The 22,688-nt window shown below is 48.3% G+C and overlaps 1 protein-coding gene across 2 annotated transcripts in view; it reads right to left on the reverse strand.

Moving 5' to 3' along the window:
• Positions 1-239: 239 nt before the first annotated feature.
• LOC146010187 (uncharacterized) overlaps positions 240-22,688 on the reverse strand; it is a 31,346-nt gene continuing 8,897 nt past the window's right edge. For both annotated transcript variants that reach the window (XM_083151183.1, XM_083151181.1), the window contains one exon: positions 240-2,590. In XM_083151183.1, the coding sequence (XP_083007309.1) occupies positions 1,191-2,590 (1,400 nt within the window). In that variant the 3' untranslated portion in view covers positions 240-1,190. The remainder of the gene's footprint in view (positions 2,591-22,688) is intronic.

Raw genomic sequence — 22,688 nt, forward strand, 5'->3', positions numbered from 1 at the left:
GGAAATGGAGGCGCATGAGGCACCGGATTTATACCACGGGATCCATCTGGTAAACCATACAGTAGATAATGAGAAGTACACATACACCAACAGTAATAATGTAAGAAAGTGTCATCAAACGTGGGAGAGATGGACGCTGTCAGAATTCTATGAGGCTTATACAGGAGTATACACAACAATACATATACATTACACAAATCCACACTATTACACAGGACCAAACACAGGAATAGCTTTATTATAAATGGCAGTATACAGAAGGTGAGATAGATGAGGCACAACGTAAGTTTAGTATAACCGGTATAATGGCATCGCTTGTCAGACATAAAGCACATATACACTGCACAGATATAAGGTAGGGGAAAGGATGGGATGTAATATCTTATATCTGTATCATATGCATATTGTAATAAGAAATACTGAATAAAAATAAGATCTGGGCAGTGATTGGGTGGATGTTTGTATCCCAGGATGTAAGTGTCCCAGGAGCAGCCTGGCTTCCTGCTGAGCTGGTGCCTGAAGCCTGCAGTATGATTACAGTAATGTGGGGTACACATCAGGATGATTTAATCACAAAATGAGCCAATTTAGATACAATCTCGACCGATTTTATGTAAATTGGCCATTTCACTGCCGTTCTGATGCGATCCCGATCCGACGTGCAGCCCCGCGGATCGTTAGGTCTTTTCTGAGATCCTACCATTGAAGTGGGTTCGGGTCGCGATCACATCAGATGCAGTTCCTGAGCGTGTCATAGGCTCCGCCATATAGTGAGCAGGTCATACATTCCCCTAACAACCCGCTCACAAGCTGCATCATGCTGTTGTGTACCCAGTATAAGCCGGCAGCTCTGGAGAGGGGGGAGGGGGCTGGTTATGTAGGACAGTTTCTGCTAGCCTTACATTTAAGAACCCATGGGTAGCTCCCACAGTTTTAAGGGGGGGGGGGGGGGGAGGAAATCGAGCCTGCATTGTGTTGGGGAGACTACTCTCAGATGATCCCTGTGCATACAACAGGGGTATCCACATATCAATGCTCATGTTTAATGTAGATCTGCTCATCAAAATGTTATTTTTCTGGTATTTACAAAGTATACATTTATTTATAAAACATTTCCCACACTGCAAGCATGGAAAAGGCTTCTCTGATGTCTAACAAGATGCGATTTATTGGTAAAACATTTCCCACATTCAACATGAAAATGGTTTCTCACCTGTATGTACCCGCTCATGTGTAACCAGACTGGATTTTTTTGCAAAACATTTCCCACATTCAGAACATGAAAATGGTTTCTCACCTGTATGTACCCTCTCATGTAGAATAAGACTGGGTTTAAGTGTAAAACATTTCCCACATTCAGAGCATGAAAATGGTTTCTCACCTGTATGTACCCTCTCATGTATAACAAGATTAGATTTATTTATAAAACATTTCCCACATTCAGAGCATGGAAATGGTTTCTCACCTGTATGTACCCTCTCATGTGTAACAAGATTAGATTTATTTATAAAACATTTCCCACATTCAGAGCATGAAAATGGTTTCTCACCTGTATGTACCCTCTCATGTGTAACAAGATTAGATTTAAGTGGAAAACATTTCCCACATTCAGAGCATGAAAATGGTTTCTCACCTGTATGTACCATCTCATGTATAACAAGATTGGATTTATTGCTATAACATTTCCCACACTCAGAACATGAAAATGGTTTACCACCTGCATGTACCATCTCATGTATAACAAGATTGGATTTATTGCTATAACATTTCCCACACTCAGAACATGAAAATGGTTTCTCACCTGTATGTTCCCTCTCATGTATAACAAGATTGGATTTATTGCTATAACATTTCCCACACTCAGAACATGAAAATGGTTTCACACCTGTATGTTCCCTCTCATGTGCAACAAGACTGGGTTTATTCCTATAACATTTCCCACACTCAGAACATGAAAATGGTTTCTCACCTGTATGTACCCTCTCATGTATAACAAGACTGTGTTTATTCCTATAGCATTTCCCACACTCAGAACATGAAAATGGTTTCTCACCTGTATGTACCATCTCATGTGCAACAAGACTGGATTTATGAGTAAAACATTTCCCACATTCAGAACATGAAAATGGTTTCTCACCTGTATGTACCCTCTCATGTATAACAAGACTGTGTTTATTCCTATAGCATTTCCCACACTCAGAACATGAAAATGGTTTCTCACCTGTATGTACCCTCTCATGTATAACAAGATGTGCTTTACGAGAAAATGATTTCCCACATTCAGAACATGAAAATGGTTTCTCCCCTGTGTGATGTCTCTGATGTAAAGCGAAAACTGACTGACTTATAGAACTGGATGATATTGTATCTATATGACCTGTACTGGGTGTAGTAAGGTCTGAATGATCAGGAGAAGGTTCCTCATGACTAGAGGGACCAGATGAAATATCTGCAATGGGAAATGTTGGGTCTGTATTGGGGATAATGGGGTTTTCTTCTGGAGAATCTTGTCTGATGTTCTTATCTTCTAGTATATAATCTGGAGACACAATGAGATCTCCCTCCGAGGTATTCCTGCTTGTGCGCCCATCTACAGGAAACAGATGAATGACAACAGACAGAATTGGTTACATTGAGAAGGAAATGTTCATGGATGTTTTATCACTTACACTGAACATGTCTAATGCTGCGCACACACTGGCCGATATATCGCTGGTCCGTCAGCCAGTGGGCACCAGTAATATGTCTGTAACCAGCGTGATCTCTACAACAGAGCCGATGACCGATATATTGGTGCATTGTGCTATGGGCCTGATTCTGGATGACCTGGTACCAAGTCCCAAAGTGCCGACCTGACGAATAGCCACTACCCCACCCGGATCCCCTCGCATGTGCCCAATGCTGGAGAGATCATTGAAATCTCCAGGGTTCAGGGCAGCTGACGCCATGTGAAGTCAGCTACCCGCCCCTGGCACCTTGCGTGAGGCTGGAATTTACATGGGAATGCCCATGAAACGCTGGGCGTTCCCATCCATGGCCCATCACCGCCAGTGTCTCCCCCCCCCCCCCCCCCCCCACAACCGGATGGACTACAGATCGGGCCCTATGTGTACAGGCAATCTGCCATCCACCCATATAACCCGCTGCAGGAGCCAGCGGTGATTGGCAGCTGAAATGGGCGGGAGCATGTAAAGGTGTGACATTAGTCACAATGGATCAGGCAGGGGGAGAGGGGAACTTGTAGGGGAGGCCGGCATCGGTGAACGGGATTCCTGCCGATACTGGTAAAGAAAAAAAGTCATACCTTCTCTTTCCCCCCTCATCCCCCAGCGCCTCATATTACCACATCACCTTGCCCCCAGTCACCTCCCCTTTCTGCTCCCACCCTTTCCTACTTGTCGCTCTCTCCCAGTCCCCCCATTCTCTTTCCTCCACCCCATCTGCCCCCCCTCTCCCCTGCTCTCTTCCTTCTGCCCCATCTCTTTATCTCTGCCCCTAGTCTTTCTCTCTCTCTCATTACCTCCTTATCCAGATGCTGCTTAGACGCAGTTATACTATACTGTACTGTAGCCGCTATCGACTGAAAGTGTCATTCACCTATTCTATCAATATAAAATAATTGGCTTCTGGCTACTGAGCTGCGTACATGCATCTTACAGGATCAGCACTAGTGATGGTGGTACGGGTCTTTTCTGTCAGCATACACACGCTGTGATATGAATGCAAAAATGCAATTACAGTAACCACCTACAGAAGATTATATCTGTGGCAATTATTATAGTGTCAAATATGAACACCTAATATCTTTTTTTATTTACTAGTTAATGCAAATAATCTATACTTCTGTTATAGCGCTCTCCTAATTGTTATTTTATTTTTATCTAATTAAGTTATACAGAATACCTATTGGGAGCTGCAATAGCCATAAGTCGTCTTAGAATTATCTTGTTAGACAGCATTCATTTTGATTGATTGAAAATATAATAATGTAAAGTATTAGCGCCTGATTATCATGATTATCCTTTTCTACCAGAGAGTGTGGGGAGGAGACTGGTCAGATCTCTGGGCTGGTAACACACAGTGACATGATGTAAGGTGAGAGCAGGAGTATAATAGGGACTGATGGCTCCTGATGTATGAGATACACCAGAGAGTGTGGGGAGGAGACTGGTCAGAACTCTGGGCTGGTAACACACAGTGACATGATGTGAGGGGAGAGCAGGAGTATAATAGGGGCTGATGGCTCCTGATGTATGAGATACACCAGAGAGTGCGGGGAGGAGACTGGTCAGATCTCTGGGCTGGTAACACACAATGATATAATGTGAGGGGAGAGCAGGAGTATAATAGGGGCTGATGGCTCCTGATGTATGAGATACACCAGAGAGTGTGGGGAGGAGACTGGTCAGATCTATGGGCTGGTAACACACAGGGACATGATGTGAGTGGAGAGCAGGAGTATAATAGGGGCTGATGGCTCCTGATGTAGGAGATACACCAGAGAGTGTGGGGAGGAGACTGGTCAGATCTCTGGGCTGGTAACACACAGGGACATGATGTGAGGGGAGAGCAGGAGTATAATAGTAGCTGATGGCTCCTGATGTATAAGATACACCAGAGAGTGCGGGGAGGAGACTGGTCAGATCTCTGGGCTGGTAACACACAGTGACATGATGTGAGGGGAGAGCAGGAGTATAATAGGGGCTGATGGCTCCTGATGTATGAGATACAGCAGTGAGTGTGGGGTGGAGACTGGTCAGATCTCTGGGCTGGTAACACACAGTGACATGATGTGAGGGGGAGAGCAGGAGTATAATAGGGGCTGATGGCTCCTAATTTCTTAGATAGCTGTAAAGCTGTATTAACAGAAACCGGAAAATACTGTATGCAATAAAAGGGGATTTTTGTAAGAACTTACCGTTCAAACCCCTTTCCAGTCCGGTGACACAGCTCACGATGGGATGTAGGAGGGTCCGCCAGGAGCCAGGCACCTATGCTTCTAATTTCTTTGTGAGCAGGCTCCTCCCTACTGCATCAGTTAAACTTCAACAGCACAACTTAGTACAATGCCTGAACATCATATATGCAACTTATAACTCATAACATGGCAACCATGAACGGTACAACTTACTGAGCGTTAGGGAGGGATCGCTGTGTCACCGGACTGGACTCAGAGAAAGGGGTTCGAACGGTAAGTTCTTACAAAAATCCCCTTTTCTCTTTCGTCCAGTCCGGTGACACAGCTCACGATGGGACGTTCACGAGCCGGTCCTTTGGGAGGGTAAGCTCAGACTGCCAGTTCTTATCACTGCCCGTCCAAATGAAGCGTCCTACGACGCGAACTCATGAAAACTGTAGAATTTTGTAAAGGTGGGAACAGAGGACCAGGTGGCTGCCCTGCACAGCTGCTCCGCTGTGGCCCCATGACGCACCGCCCACGAAGAAGCAACTGACCTTGTAGTGTGGGCATTTATGCGAGATGGAACAGGCCTACCTGCCTTACAGTAGGCAAACGCAATAGTTGATCTCAACCAACGAGCAATTGTCTGCTTTGAAGCAGGCCACCCAATCGTATGTACATCGTACAAAACCAGCAGCAAATCAGATTTGCGAACATCCTTTACCCTATTCACATAGATTCACATAGATTCGCAAACTATCCCTCGTTCCCTCAGGCGGGGAAAAAAACGGGAGAACAATGTCCTGATTCAAATGAAATGAGGATACTACCTTAGGTAGAAATTTAGGTACTGTCCTGAGTACAGCCCTGTCATCATGGAAAATCAAAAATGGTGACTTGTAAGACAAGGCACCCAACTCTGACACACGCCTAGCCGAGGCAATGGCCAATAAAAAAGGTAAGTTTCCAGGAAACATATTTGAGATCCGCTGATCTCATAGGCTCAAAAGGAGGCTTTTGCAGCATGGATAAAACAAGGGACAAGTCCCACGGTGCAACCGGCTGCCTGTAAGGAGGCTTAATCCTGGTCACACCCTGCAAAAAGGTCTGTACCTCTGGCAACAGAGCCACCTTCTTTTGAAAGAAAATGGAAAGTGCCGAAATTTGGGTACTTATGTAGTATCTGGGCGCCCGATTTAGAAATCGGGTCGGATCGGGCACATCGCATCGCATGCGACCAAATCGGATGCTATGCGATTTTTCCATAGGATTCAATGTTAAAATGGACTGAGTCCATTTTAACATGGAATTCAATGGGAAAAGGGGTCCTTTTCATACCCCTACTATCCAAGTGGGCATGGAGTTGGATATAAACCTGTGGCGAGCGTAGCGAGCCACCGAGCCCGAAGCGTGGCGAGCGTAGCGAGCCCTGCGAGGGGACGCAGAATACCGTCCGCTCGTCACGCTTCAGGCTCGGTGGCTTGCTACGCTCGCCACAGGTTTATATCCAACTCCATGCCCACTTGGATAGTAGGGGTATGAAAAGGACCCCTTTTTCCCATTGAATTCCATGTTAAAATGGACTCAGTCCATTTTAACATTGAATCCTATGGAAAAATCGGGTCATCGCATGCGATATGGTCGTATGCGATATCGCATCGCATCTGAATGTATGCCTTAACTTAAGGCATACAATCAAAAAATCGGGCGCCCAGATACTAAATAAGTAGCGAAATTTGCACTTTCAAAGATTGCAAACTTAGACCAGACTAAATGACATCCTGTAGGAACTCCAGTAGCCTCGCCACCTTAAACCTGGAGGTATGAACTCTCTGCCGCTCACACCACCTGATGTAGATCTTCCGCACCCTATGGTAATTAGCCGCAGACACCGGCTTTCGGGCCCTTAACATGGTAGGGATAACCGCCTCTGAAAAACCTTTCTTTCTCAATAAGGAGGACTCATACTCCACGCCGTCAAATTGAGACGAGCTAGGTCCAGGTGTAGGAGCGGTCCTTGACTTAGTAAATCCGGATGAAGAGGAAGTCGCCACGATTCCGTCGATAATCTCAGTATGTCTGAGTACCATGACCTCCTGGGCCAATCTGGTGCAATCAGTATGGCTGGTACTCTCTGGTTCTTTATACTCTTCAACACCTTCGAGATCATTGGAAACTGGGGAAAAATGTATTCCAGACTGAAACACCAAGGAATTGTCATGGCATCCACTGCCCAAGCCGACGGGTCCCTCGACCGAGCGCAAAACCTCGGCACCTGACAATTGCTCCTTGACGCCATAAGATCTATGTCTGGCAGTCCCCAGCGGTCAACAATTTTCTGGAAAACTTCCCGATGGAGTGACTACTCCCCCTCCAGCAGATCCGCCCTGCTGAGATAGTCCGCCTCCACATTCCGGAACCCCGGAATGAATACGGCTGACAGTGCTGGCACCTGCACTTCCGCCCAGGTGAAAATCCTCACAATCTCTGCCATCGCCATCTTGCTGCGAGTTCCGCCCTGATGGTTTAAGTATGCCACTGTTGTGGCATTGTTGGATTGAACTCGTACTAGCAATCCCTTCAGAAACTCTTCTGCTTGGCACAAGGTATTCCATTACGCTCTCAGTTCCAGTATGTTTATAGGAAGTATTGGATTCCTCCTCGGACCAAAGGCCCTGTAACCTTAGATGGAGCACAACTGCTCCCCAACCCCTGAGACTGGCATCTGTCGTGATGACCAACCAATCCCAAGAGCAAAGGGACCGCCCCATCTGCAGAGTCTCTATATCCGTCCACCATTCCTCCAAGGATATTCTTGTTTCCTGAGACAGAACCAGCCGTTCCGGCTTCATTGTCTTTGCATTTCCGGACCAGCATGCTAGGATGTTCCACTGGAAGCACCTTGAATGGAATCTGGCAAACTGTAGCGTCTCGAAAGTCGCTACTATTTTGCCCAGCAACCTTACTCCCTGCCACACTGTCGGTGCAGGAGCCTGAATAAGTGTTAGCACCATGTGCCGAATCTCCACTGCCTTGGGATGTGGCAAGAACACCCTGTGAAGGTGTGTGTCCAGGATTACCCCGAGGAATTGCAGACTCTGAGTGGGTGTTAAATGCGACTTGGGAAGGTTTAGCACCCAACCCTGCTCTTGCAAGAACTGTGTCGCAATACTCAGGTGTTCCTGAAGTTTTCCCGCCGACTCCGCCTTGAATAAAAGGTCGTACAGATAAGGAATAATTACTATTCCCTTTAGACATAGAGCTGCGGCCATGACCGCCATCACTTTTGTGAACACTCTCGGAGCCGTAGCCAAACCGAACGGCAGTGCCTGAAACTGCCAATGGTCTTCTCCAATTGCAAACCTTAGGAGAGCTTGGTGATCCTTGAAAATGGACACATGGAGATATGCATCCTGAATATCTACAGATGCCAGAAACTCCCCCGGCTCTATGCTCAGGAGCACAGAACGCAGGGACTCCATGCAAAAATGATCTACCCACAAGTGAAGATTTAAAGACTTTAAGGTACTTGTTTCCTAGCACGGCCACAATTGCGGGCATCGCAGGTAATTTTTAATGGTCTGCGATGTGACCGACGCGATGCCCGCGATTTCCCATTGAAAAAGTAAAAATCGCGTCGGTCGCATCGCATGCGGCCAAAAAAAGCATGCGATGGTACCGACGCGATGCCCGCAATTTCCCATAGGGAACAATGTAAAATGCCTCAATTTACACAAATCAACATAGGGAACAATGTAAAATGGGCCAGAGACCCCAAAAAACCCCATAACAGTGAAATGGCCCCCCCCCCCCAATAGTTAACGCCACCCCACGATAAACGTGAACCCGAAGCGTGGCGAGCCCGCGAGGGGTGGCGGTACACGTCCTCCGACCTTTTCATACCCCCACTATCCACGTCGGCGTGAAGTTGAGAATAGATAGTGTGGCGAGCCACCGAGCCTGAAGCGTGGCGAGCCACGCGAGGGGATGTGGATACCTGCGAAGCCCGCGTTTACCTGTGAAGGTATCCGCGTCCCCTCGCCACGCTTCGGGCTCGCCACACTATCTATTCTCAACTCCACGCTGACGTGGATAGTGGGGGTATGAAAAGGTCGGAGGACGCGTACCGCCGCCCCTCGCGGGCTCGCTGTGCTCGCCACGCTTCGGGTTCACGTTTATCGTGGGGTGGAGTTAACTATTTTTGGGGGGCCATTTCACTGTTCAGGGGGGTTTCTGGCCCATTTAACATTGTTCCCCATGTTGATTTGGGTAAATTGAGGCATTTTACATTGTTCCCTATGGGAAATCGCGGGCATTGCGTCGGTCGCATCGCATGCGATTTTTTTAGCCCGCATGCAATGCAATCGACGCAATTTTTTTACCTGCGATGCCCGAGATCCAAATCGTTGTGGCCGTGCTAGGAAACAAGTACCGACTTTAAATTTAGAATAGGCCTGAAAGACCCGTCTGGCTTGGGGACTAGGAAGAGGATCGTGAGGCACCGGAATCACTACTCCCTTCTCCCTGAGGGACAAAGCTGCCCCCAAAAGAGTAGACCTCAGTGACGCAGTCCGAGGCAAAGGAGTAGGAACAAATCTCTTGGGTGGATTGCCTGTGAGATTTATCCGGTAACCCTCGGAAATGATGGAAAGAACCCAAGGATCCACTATGTATTCCCTCCACCGGTCCCGAAAGTGCAGGAGGCGACCCCCCACTCTGAACCAAGAACGGGGAGCCCCCGCCCAGTCATGCAGAGGACTTATCATCACTTTTGGCTGCATGCTTTTTTGTAAAGGCCCCAAACCGAGATATGGAAGACTTTCCTCTGCTGGCCTGAAATCTGCCACGGCCAGTCTGTCCTCTGTTGGACGTCCCGCCCCGAAATGGCGGCCGAAAGGACGGTTTGAAAACGCCAAACTTGGAGCCTGAACTCTTGGAGGTGGTGGGGAGGAAGGTACTTTTACCCCCAGTAGCCTGATTAATGATGGCTTCCAGCTCTGAGCCAAACAATAGCTCCCCTTTAAAAGGCAAGTTCTCAAGGGACTTCTTGGACTCACTATCAGCTTCCCACGCTTTGAGACAAAGAGCCCTTCTAGCTGAAACTGAGGTGATAGACACTCTGGACGCCATTTTAGCTCCTTCCTCACCGGCCTCACAAACATATTCTGCAGCAGATCTCAACTTCTCTGCCAGTATGAAAGCCTCCGAATTTTGGTGGAGAAGACCACTCCGTTCCTTCGCCCACTTGATCATAGCTTTTGTAACCCAAGCAGAAGTAATAATAGGCCTCAAAGTATAACCTACGCCTTCAAAAATAGCTTTCAAGCAACCTTCCACCTTTTTGTCCACTGGGTCTTTAAAGGCAGCACCCCCCTGGACAGGTAACGCAGTGGATTTAGACAGCCTAGCAACCGATGCACCCACTAATGGGGCTTTTTCCCATAATTTGCTATGTTCCTCTGGCATGGGGTACATATTAGCATACTTTTTAGCCATCAACAGTCTTTTATCAGGAGTTTTTCCTGCTTCATTTAAAAGAGAGGTAATTCCCTCATCAGAGGGGAAGCACACAGGGTCCCTGCGACTCTTTTTAAACACACAAGAGACAGGAGTCTTTTCTTCCTCTGCAAGATTCAGAGTCTGTCTAACAGCCACAATCAAATCCTCAATGCCTGAAGTTAAGGCCTCAGCTTCATCACTCATGTCCCAACTCCAGTTCTCCTCACACACACACATCATCATCCAAATCCTGTAAAATGGGTGGTGTTGATACAGATCCTCTCATCAGAGGATTTTGTAAACTGCTCCATTAAGGCAGTCATTTTATGAACCCCCTGAGCAGTATCCTGCATAGCTTGCAGCAAAATGGGGTCCCCCTGAGCCGGGGTAACTGACCCCCCAGAAACCTGAGAAGAGGTAAAGTGGCCAGGAGACCCTAACAAGGAATCCTTCTGCCTATTCAAAGCCTCAGTAAGAGCATTCATAGACCTGCCCAACGCCAAAGCCCAAGCAGGTTCAGCTATCTCCGTTCTGGGGGCGCGTGACCCACTCTTGTTAGAAGAGACTGGAGTCTGTGTAAAATCACCCTGTCAGCTCCGCAGCGCGGGGAAAAGGCGCCAAAACACAGTGCAGGAAGAGAGCAAGTCTCTGCATCAGCGGGGAAACTAGCCCATCTGGTGCTTTCTCCCCCATCAGCCGCTCCCGCAGTTGTCTCTTCTTACCTCCTTGTACCTCCCTTCCATAGGACCACAATGGAGTCGTCCAGCAGCGCCGGACTCCTGTGAGAGACTTCACTTCCCTGGTGGGATTTCAGTCTCTAAACCCTTCAAGATGGCGGGGGGGGTCTGTCCCCCAAGATCTCCTTCTGCAAGGAGCCGGTTAGGACACCCCCGGGGCCCAGGAAAGTCTCTAACACAGAGAGACTAAGCGCTGTGCAGAAGGAATAAAAAGTGTCCCTCTGCACACAGAGAGCTGACAGGACGCGCTTCTGTCAGCCTCTGCGGCGCTCTCAGTGTGTGTGAACTTCAAGTAGAAGTAACACACTGGAAAACCTGCTCTAAAGCTAGCGCAGTAAAAAAATAATAAAAAACCTAACTATCTTCAAAAAAATCCAAAGAAAAAAACGCAGCTGCGAAGCATAGCACCCGCTCCTGTGGGCACCTAAAACTAACTGGAGCATTATGGGATGCATGTAGGGAGGAGCCTGCTCCCAAAGAAATTAGAAGCATAGGTGCCTGGCTCCTGGCGGACCCTCCTACATCCCATCGTGAGCTGTGTCACCGGACTGGATGAAAGAGAAAGAGGCGAATTATACTCACCGATAACTCCTTTTTCTTCCTAGAGATCCCATGGCAGCCATAACACTGGGATGTTTCCCTTCCCCCATAGATTAGACAGGAATTTTTTCTCTAGGACCGCCCACCTTGTGTATAACAGCCTCCTCCTCCTTCACCTCAGTGTCTTTTGAATGTCTCTGTCATCCTGGAGAAAAAACCCAGTAATAACACGGGAGGGCAATCAGTGGCTGCCATGGGATCTCTAGGAAGAAAAAGGAATTAATCGGTGAGTATAATTTGCCTCTTTCTTCTACGATCCCCATGGCAGCCATAACACTGGGACATACCCAAGTAAACACACGGGAGGGAAAGCTGCATGAAATATTTATTATCTCGGGACCAGTCAAACTGACATAGCTCCTTGTAAGACATGATTCCCAAAGTGGGCAGTAGATAGAGGGATTTTGTACTTACCGTAAATCCTTTTCTCCGAGTCCACAGGTGTCACTGGAGTTACACTGGGGAATAGAAGGCGACCACAGGGAGCATGGGCACTTTAAATAAAAGATTAGAGTGGCTAACTCCTCCCCTTCTACTTCCCCTCCAGGTCAGTCATAAAGGTTGTGCCCGGAAGGGAGCAGGAAGATAAAACACACTTCCGAAGAGGAGGTTAATACCACATACAATCATTCAATACAAGATGAAAGAAAGAACAGTGAGAAACTCTGAAAGTTCAAACAAACACAGTCAACAGACAATGTAACATATTAACTTAGTATATATATATATATATATATATATATGTATAACCATGGTAACCCAGCAGGGAAACTCCAAGGTAATGGACCCTGCAGGACATAAGCCCTGAGGCAACTTTAAAGAGACCAGCGCTGCGGTGGGCGTCCAGTGACACCTGTGGACTCGGAGAAAAGGATTTACGGTAAGTACAAAATCCCTCTTTCTCCTTCATCCACTAGGTGTCACTGGAGTTACACTGGGGACGTCCCAGAGCCCTCAATCCCGGGTGGGAGAGCGCTGAGAACCCCTTAACACCCTGCGGACAAACACTGAAGCAGGAGCCGCAAAGGTATCAAACCTGTAGAACCTAACGAAGGTTCTGCAGCCAGACCAGGTAGCCGCTCGGCAGAGCTGCTGTATAGAAACCCCTCGGGCAGCCGCCCAAGAGGATCCAACCGACCTGGTTGAATGCGCTGTAATGCAACCAGGAGGAATCCGTGAAGAGGTGACATAGGCCTGACGTATAGTTAACCTAATCCACCTGGACAGCGTCTGTTTAGAGGCTGGCCATCCACGACGCACAGGATCGTAGGTCACAAACAGCGAATCAGACTTCCTGATAGAGGCTGTACGGGCTACATAAATTCTTAGAGCCCTAACCACATCCAAGGATCTCGCCACCGGGGAGTCCTCTGGAAAGGCAGGAACCACGATGGGCTGGTTCAGATGAAAGGCCGATACCACCTTTGGGAGGAAGGCCAGGCTGGTACGGAGCTCCGCTCTGTCAGGATGAAACTGTAGAAACGGGGAACGACAAGAAAGAGCCCCCAGTTCCGATACACGTCTGGCAGAAGCCAGAGCCAACAAAAGTACGACCTTCCAAGTAAGGTAGCGAAGGTCCACCTCCTCCAAGGGCTCAAAAACAGAGGACTGAAGGTACTCCAGCACCAAGTCCAAGTCCCAGGGAGCCGTTGGAGGACGAATGGGGGGCTGCAAACGAAGCACCCCCTGAAAGAAGGTTTGAACCTCTGGAAGAAAGGCTAACTTCTTCTGAAAAAAGATAGAGAGAGCTGAGACCTGAACCTTTAGGGTATTCAGCCTCAGCCCTGCCGACAAACCTTCCTGCAGAAAAAGGAGAAGTCTCGCCTTTTTGAACAGGCATGTAGAGACTCCACGCCTCTCACACCAAGCCACATAGGAGCGCCATATCCTGTGGTAGTGTGCTGAGGTAACCTCTTTCCTGGCGCGAAGCATGGTGGGTATAACTGCTCTAGGTATACCTGCCCTCCTCAGGATGGACCTCTTAGCAGCCACGCCGTCAAATGCAGACGACCTAAATCTGGGAAGATGAAGGGTCCCTGGCTGAGAAGGTCTTCCTGAAGAGGTAGAGGCCACGGCTCGTCTATCAGCATAGCTGTCAGACTGGTGTACCAAGACCGACGAGGCCAGTCTGGAGCCACCAGCAGGGCCGTGACCCCCTCTCTCCGGATCCGCTGAAGTACCCGGGGTATCAGCGGAAATGGCGGGAATAGGTACACATACTGGAAGGGCCAAGGGGCCACCAGCGCGTCTACCCCCTCTGCCTGAGGATCTCGTGTTCTTGCGAAGAACCGGGGGAGTTGGAAATTGTGGCGGGACGCCATCAGGTCCACTTGGGGACAGCCCCAGCGATGTACCAGCTTCTGAAAGACTTGAGGGTGCAAGCACCACTCTCCTTGATGAACATCCCGCCGACTTAAAAAGTCAGCCTCCCAGTTCTCCACTCCTGGAATGAACACAGCTGACAGGGCTAGGGCATGGGTCTCTGCCCAGACCAGGATCCTGCTGACCTCCTTCATGGCTGCGCAACTGCGGGTTCCTCCCTGCTTGTTGATGTACGCAATAGTTGTGGAGTTGTCGGACTGCACACAAACAGCTTTTCCCTGGAGAAGAGGTCTGGCCTGGAGAAGAGCATAGTAAACAGCTCGTAGCTCCAGGATGTTGATGGAAAGCAGACTCTCCTGTTGCGTCCACAACCCTTGATACTGACGGTCCAGGGTGACCGCACCCCAAACCCGGAGGCTGGCATCCGTGGTGATGAGGGTCCAGTCCCAAATTGCGATCCTCCTCCCCTGTTGTAGGTTGGAGGTGTTCAGTCACCACAGCAGGGACAAACGAGCCCGTGGGGACAGGGTCACCCTTTGCTGCAGATGCAGGTGAGAGCCCGACCATTGATGGAGGAGAGACAGCTGGAAGGGGCGAGAATGAAACCGGGCGTATTGCATCGCCTCGAATGAGGATACCATCCTCCCCAAAAGTCTGGTGCACAGGTGTACAGACACCTGTCTCCGTCTCAGGACAAGTCTGACCAAGGCCTGCAAGGACTGAATCTTGTCCGCTGGAAGGAACACCCGCATCTGGCTGGTGTCCAGAATCATCCCTAGAAACAGGAGACGCTGAGTGGGATGAAGCTGGGACTTGGCAAAGTTGAGGATCCACCCGTGTGATGTGAGGATCTTCTGAGTGAGAAGAATGTGCTCCAACAGGGTGTCCCTTGAACGACTCTTCAGCAGAAGGTCATCCAAATAGGGGATGATAGTAACCCCCTGCATGCGGAGGACCTCCATCATGACTGCCATCACCTTGGTGAAGACCCGAGGTGCGGACGAGAGGCCGAACGGAAGGGCCTGAAATTGCCAATGCCGGTCCTGCACTGCGAACCGCAGGTATGCCTGGTGCGGGGCCCAAATGGGGATGTGCAAGTAAGCGTCCTTGATATCTATGGATACCAAGAACTCCCCTTCTTCCAAACCCTGTATGACGGATTGAAGGGACTCCATCTTGAATCTGGCCACGTGCAAGTATGGGTTCAGATCCTTCAGGTTGAGAATAGGACGTACCGAGCCGTCCGGCTTCGTTACTAGGAACAGGCTGGAGTAGTAGCCCCGGGACCGCTGTTCTGCGGGGACCGGAACCACTACTCCCATGTCCTGCAGCTTGGCGATGGCGGCCAGCAGCTGTTGTCCTTTCTCTGGAGGATGAGGAAGACCGGTCCTGAAAAACCTGTCTGGGGGAGACCTGCTGAAGCGAATCTTGTAACCGAGGGTCACAAGCTCTCTTACCCAGGCGTCCTGACAGGACTGGAGCCACATGGAGCCGAAGCTCCGTAACCGAGCTCCTACCCTGGGGTCCCCCAGTTGGGACGGAGGACCGTCATGCAGCAGGCTTGGTGGCCTTGGGGTCCAGAGTGGTAGTGGAAGCACCTCTTCCACGGCCTCTGGTTCTTCCACCGCCCTTTTTGATTCTGCATCAGCCTGCCACTGACGCAGCCAGAGACCTCTGCGGGCTGAAATGGAGAGAGCAGAAATTCTACCTGCCACCGCGCAAATGTCTGAGGACGCCTCTATTAAGAAAGTTGAAGCATCCTGGATTTGTTCAGACAGCTGCAGAATAGTAGCTGGATCTGAACCATCATTCACCTCAGCAGAGAGTTGTGACGCCCAGATACCTATGGCCTTGTTCACCCAACAACCAATCTGCGCAGGACGCTGTAACACGCCAGCCGCTGAAAAGATGTTTTCAAGGTCATCTCTAACCTACGGTCTGAGACATCCTTGAGGGTGGTAGCCCCAGGGACTGGAAGGACAGTCTTTTTGGACAGCCGGGATACAGATGAATCGACTCCCGGAGGAATTTCCACTTTCTTCCTGCCCTCCGGCAGCAGTGGATAGTTCTGAAAGAACCGTTTAGGAGCCTGAAAACATTTGTCTGGGTTTTTCCAGGCGTCAGTTACCAGCTCATCTAATTCCTCAGCTACTGGGAAATTAGGGGACAATTTTGCCTTTTTCCCAAAAAGGGATGGACGGGAAGGTGTATATCGACTCCCTCTGTCACATTGCAGGCTACTTTGACCATTTCTATAAGGTCCTCAATACCCTGTGAGGGTATGGCAGGTTCCTGTGTGTCATAGATTAACACATCCTGTGCATCCTGCATGTCGTCCCCAGGGGGCGCAAATTCTCCCTCCTCCAGGTCTGGCATATCGTCAGAGTCAGGGGAGTGTAATGGAGAAGCTCCTCTCCTCAGCAAGGGAGGGGGCTGCCTTGAGGAGGACGGGCGAGGCTCAGCCTGCCGTGGAGCTAGGGCCCTAGTGAGGCTCTGAACTGCAGAGGTTAAATCAGTCTGCTGTGTCCTAGAGGTCTCTCTATCCCTCTGAGACTGAGTTAACTCAGAGGATAAACGGGACATAACCTCAGTTAGTTGTGAGGCCCAGAAAGGTGGGTCCACAGGGGTCTGTGAACCAGAGGGAGTAACAGTGCATTTCTCACAGTTAATCTCCCCAGGGGCTGAAGGGGTAAACTTAGCATTGCAAGTCTTACAGGCAATTTTCTTGGAGCTTCCCCCTGCCATTGTACAAATATGTCACAGAATCCACACACTACCACACACCCAAGGGAGAGTAGGTATAGATAAGTCCAGTAAGAAGGACTGACAGGAGAGATAGTGAAGGAAAGGAGCTGCCACAGGCTTTGTACTGCGCTATGGTCTATAACCAGGTAGCGCTATAGCCCTTTGATTTTTTGCACAGCCCAACTATCTCTCTCTAAGCTCTCAACCCCCCACTGTAACTCACAGTACCGGGAGAGCTATAGCAGGACGGTCACCAGGATCTGCGATGTACTTGTAGCCTTTGGTGGGGCTGCAGCGGTACAGGAGCTTCCCACTGTCTGCTTTCTGCCGCGGTGCCAGTGTAAAAAAAGATGGCCGCCGCGCGTGATAGCGCTGGGGATAGCCGGGGCTGCTGGGAGTACCACGCGGTAGCTCCGCCCCCTCGCCCGACAGCTCTCGCGTCCTTGGCGCCAGGCTTGAAGCCCTCTGCTGCCGCCTTTCCTAATAAACCCTGACCACCGCCGCTAGCAGCGGTGGCAGGGAATACTCACTGTGCGCCTGCCGTCGGCGGTTGGCTGGGGGAGGACCGCGGCGTGCTTTGGTGGGCAGCGCCCATTGCCTCCCGAGACGGTGGTCTCAGCAGCCAGGGAGCCGGGCGCGCTGTGTGATTAGGGCGGTCGGCTCCCTCGGCAGGCAGATAGTGTTACACTATCTGCCTGTTCCTCTGCGCAGAGTAAAAACCCATGCTGCTTAAAAAATCTCTGAAGTGCTCAGAGAGCACCTAGTGTGTGTCTGCTCCCTTTCGGGCACAAACTAAGACTGACCTGGAGGGGAAGTAGAAGGGGAGGAGTTAGCCACTCTAATCTTTTATTTAAAGTGCCCATGCTCCCTGTGGTCGCCTTCTATTCCCCAGTGTAACTCCAGTGACACATAGTGGATGAAGGAGAAACATTAAGTGCGTAATGGTTAGAGAAAGTATGAAACGAGAACCAGGTAGCAGCCCTACAGATCTCTGTAATAGATGCCTTCGCCTTATTCGCCCATGATGTGGAAACTGCCCGAGTGGAGTGTGCATGGACGATAGGAGGCGCCACCTTGTTTTCTTTCTTGTAGGCAAATAGGATAACCTCTCTTATCCATCTCAAAATGGTTTGTTTGACTGGTGCTTCTCCTTTCTTTATTCCTTCTGGAATTACAAATAGGTGCTTGGTGGATCTAAAACCCTTGGTTCTTTTCAAGTATATAGAGATGGCTCTAACAAGATCTAATTTGTGCCACATTTCTTCCTCCTCATTCTGAGGAATTGGGTAAAACTCAGGAAGAGTTATCTCTTGGTTGAGGAGAAATCTTGAGATTACCTTTGGTAGAAATTCTGGGTGCGTCCTCAGCACCATTCTATCATGAAAAACAGTCAGATAGGGTTCCTCAATCCACAGCGCTTGTAACTCACTCACCCGTCTGGCTGAGGTGACTGCCACCAGAAAGACCACTTTCCAGATAAGTAGTTTGAGTGGAATGTCTATAAGTGGTTCAAGCGGATGTTTGGATAACACTGTAAGCAATAGGTTTAGATCCCAAGGAGCCACAATAGATTTGATTGGTGGTCTAATTCTCTTCATGGCCCTGCTAAACCTTTTGACCATCTTCTCTTCTGCTAATGGTCTGTCCAGTAGAATGCTCAAAGCAGAGATTTGTGCCTTGATAGTAGCTGTTGCTAAACCTAATAGGAATCCGTCAAACAAGAATTGTAATACTCCGCCAGTGGAAATCTTAGAAAAGTCACCTGACCCCATTCGATTTTATCCATGTTCTGTAATATGCTAATGAAGAGACATCTTTTCTGGCCTTCAACGTCATATCAGTGACTTGTGATGAAAGGTTATGCTTTTTTAATATTTGCCGCTCAATCTCCACGCCCTTAGACAATGTCGCGGGTTCTGAACGTAGCACTGGACCTTGTCTCAGTAGATCCGGCCTGTTGGGCAATTCCCATGGTTTCTGTACAGATAGCCTGAGGGCATTCGAGAACCAACCCCTCCGTGGCCAATATGGTAGGATTGCCACCAGGTCTACTTTGTCCTCTTGTATCTCCTTTATCACCTTGTTTATCAAGGGAAAGGGCGGAAATATGTACCCTAGTTTGAACTGCCATTTGATTGTAAAGGCATCCAGTGTCGCTGCTTGGGCATGATCATATTTTGAGCAGAATGTCCTCACCTTTTTGTTGGAGTAAGTGGCCATCAGGTCTATCTCTGGAACTCCGAACCTCTGTATTATCTCCCTGAATACATCTTCGTTCAGTTCCCATTCACCTGGATCCAGCAACTTGCGACTCAGGAAATCTGCAATTACATTTCTTCTGCCCGGTATATACACTGCCGAAATTGAGAGAAGATATTTCTCTGCCCATGCCATAATATTCTCTGACATTATCATCAACTTTCTGCTCCTGGTACCTCCTTGGTGATTTATGTGTGAGACCACCGTCACGTTGTCTGACATAATTCTGACGTGCGTTCCCTTGGTATACTCCTTCAATCATCTTACTGCTTCCCAGACTGCTTGAAGTTCTCTTACATTTGAGGAATTCATCACCTCTTCTAGGGACCATACTCCTTGTACTGATACATTCGCCATCTGTGCACCCCAATCGGTTAAACTGGCATTAGTACCAAATAACTCGGGACTCTCCAGACTGGATCTCTTCTCCTCCAGACCTCTTGTCCACCATAGTATGGATTTTCGGTACTTATGTAATATCTGGGCTCCCGTTTTTCTTATGAGACCGCGTGCGCTCGCCACGCTTCGGGCACGGTGGCTCGCTGCGCTCGCCACACTATATAAAATCAACTCCATGCGTAGTTGGATAGTAGGGGTATGAAAAAATGGGGTGCATTTAACATGGGAGCCCAGATAATACATAAGTACCGGATTTTCTTATCGGGCCCTTTAGTACTACTGGATGATGATCGCTGCATCCCCTTCGGATCAGAGGTAAAAGGTACCATTGAAGCTTCCTCATATTTGATTGAGCCCAGGGTATGACTTTTATGCAGGACGTCATCATGCCCAACAACTGTACAGCCATAATCAGTGTCACCTTCTTTGAGTATAGAACAGTCTCTATCATTCGCTGGATTCTTTGGCATCTCTCTGACGAGAGAGCAATATTGAAGTTTACAGTGTCTATTAGGACGCCCAGGAACTGAATATTTTGGCTTGGTGAAAGACAGCTCTTGACTTCGTTTATAACCCAGCAGTGCGTCTGTAGTGTTGACAATGTCAGATCTACACTTTGTAGAACTTCTTCTTCCGAATCTCCAGCGATTAATAGATCACCCAGATATGGCCATATTAGGACTCCTAGTTTTCTCAATTCCGCAATCAGGGTGACCAATACTTTTGTGAATACCCTCGGAGACGTCCTTAGCCCAAAGGGTAGGCATGTGAACCGGAAGTGCCTGTTTGACACCGAGAACCTGAGGAATTTTCTGTGATAGGTGTTTACTGGAATGAGATAGTAGGCGTCCCTTAGGTCGCTTCCGGCCACTATAAACGTTAAATTTTCCATCCTGAACTTTATCTTTTTTATGATTTTGTTCAGGTCTCTTAGATCCAGAGTTGTTCTGTATTCCCCATTGGTCTTCACTAGAAATAAGTTTGAATAAAACCCTCTCTTGTGATGTTGCCTGGGAATCTCTTCTTCAGCGTTTATTTCTAGAAGTTGTTCTATCTTCAGTGACAATTCCCTTCTTTCTTCCATCGTTCTTGGTATTCTGGATCTTATAAACCGATCTTGTCTCGGAAATCTCGCAAATTCTATTGAATAGCCGTTCTGTATTGTGTTCAGGACCCATCTGTCCCCAATCGTCTTCCTCCATACATCTGGGAATTTCAATAATCTCGCTCCTATCTTGATTCTTTGTAGATAGTCATAATCTTCCATCTCTGTCAGATTGAAATCGTCCACGAAAAGGTTGCCGAAAGGACTGACGGGATAAGTTCGGATTCCCTCTTCTATAGTATGGTCTTATGGGCCTGTTAGTTCTCGCCTCCTTAAAAGATGGTTTAGGTGTCCCAGGATATGGGAAACGATTTCTCCTGTCCTGTGGGAGACGGACAGATTTACCTCCTGATAGTTTTTGAATCATAGCGTCAAGTTTGGATCCAAATAAATAATTTCCTTCAAAGGGTAGTGCTGTCAATTTATTTTTAGAATTTGCATCGGCACTCTATGGCTTAAGCCACAATGCCCTTCTTGCCGTCACTCCAGCCGCCATGGACTTTGATGCAAAAGACACAGAGTCAAGAGATGCTTCACATAAATAATCAATGGATTTTTGCATTATTTCTAAGCTGCGTAATATATATGACTTTGATATCTTGTCTTCTACATCGGTATGTAGGTTGGCTGCCCAGAGTCTAAGGGCACGGGATACAGAAGCAATAGCTACCGATGATTTAAGAGCCCCCGAAGAAGCGGTATGCACCTTCCGTAAAGAACTTTCTACTTTCTTATCCATAGAGTCCTTGAAAGCAGCCGCGTCTTCCACTGGTATAGTTGACCTCGACGTAAGTTCCGCTACAGCTGCATCCACCTTTGGTATCTTACACCATCCAATAAACTCTTCATCCTTGTACGGATACATCTTATCCACTCTGTTACTAAGGGTGAACTTCTTGTCCACATTTATCCATGCTTTAGCAATCATCTCTCTTACTACTTTGTTCAGCGGGAAGGTCCTTCCCCTTCTAGATCTGTCTTCAAATAGAGGATCCTTTTCAACCGAAGTACCTGGGGCTTCCTGGTAGTTCATAGCTTTATATATGGTTTTTAACACATTTTCAACAATATCAAGATTGAAGGTCCTGTCATTCCCAACTTCACCCGATTCATCTGTGGAATCCTTTACTGGATCATCCATTCCTGATGAACCTTCATCCTGACTAAACCCAGCTTGGGATCTGGATCTCTTTGCTATCTGTGATTGCGCAAATTCGTCTTTAGATACAAAATTCTGCTTCATCCATAACATAAGTTCCTTCAGTATGATCAGGTTTCTTCATACCTTGTGGAATCCTTTTGTTTTATCTCACAATTTTCACATAATGATTTATTCTGACTAGCAGAGAATACTTTGTCACATGACATGCATTTTGATTCAATGTATTTCTTCTTAGATACTCTTTTCTTCGGTACTGGTGTACTTTCTGTAGGCACACTACAAGAAAAAAGGGATTTTTGTAAGAACTTACCGTTCGAATCACTTTCTCTGATATGGTCCTGGTGACACAGCTCAACATTGGGATGTAGGAGGGTCCGTAGGAGCCAGGCACCTATCCTAAAGCTTTTGGAGGGTAGGCTCCTCCCTTCTGCATCCCGGACTCCTCAGTTCAATCTTGCAAAGCCACTGGAATACATTAACTCAGTACAAACGCCTGCACATATTATATGCACAATTTTTTTTTAAAAAATTAACTTTTCAGCCATATATAACATGAAACATCATGAACTCTGGCATACTTACTGAGCGTAAGGGAGGGATCGCTGTGTCACCAGGACCATATCAGAGAAAGGGATTCGAACGGTAAGTTCTTACAAAAATCCCTTTTTCTCTTTCAATGGTCCTGGTGACACAGCTCAACATTGGGATGTTCCAGAGCCGGTCCTTTGGGTGGGTACGCTCAGGTCTGCAGCTCTCATCACTGCTCGCCCGAATGATGCGTCCTCCAACGCGAACTCACGGAACCTATAGAATTTGGCAAAAGTGTGAACAGATGACCAAGTGGCGGCCCTGCAAATCTGCTCAGCTGTGGCCCCATGTCGAACCGCCCAAGAGGTGGCGACCGACCTGGTGGTATGCGCGTGGATCCTGGCCGGAACAGGCCTACCAACCTTAGTATAT

Source organism: Crinia signifera, chromosome 6 (genome assembly GCF_055691185.1).
Source record: "Crinia signifera chromosome 6, ASM5569118v1, whole genome shotgun sequence".
Taxonomy (NCBI): domain Eukaryota; kingdom Metazoa; phylum Chordata; class Amphibia; order Anura; family Myobatrachidae; genus Crinia; species Crinia signifera.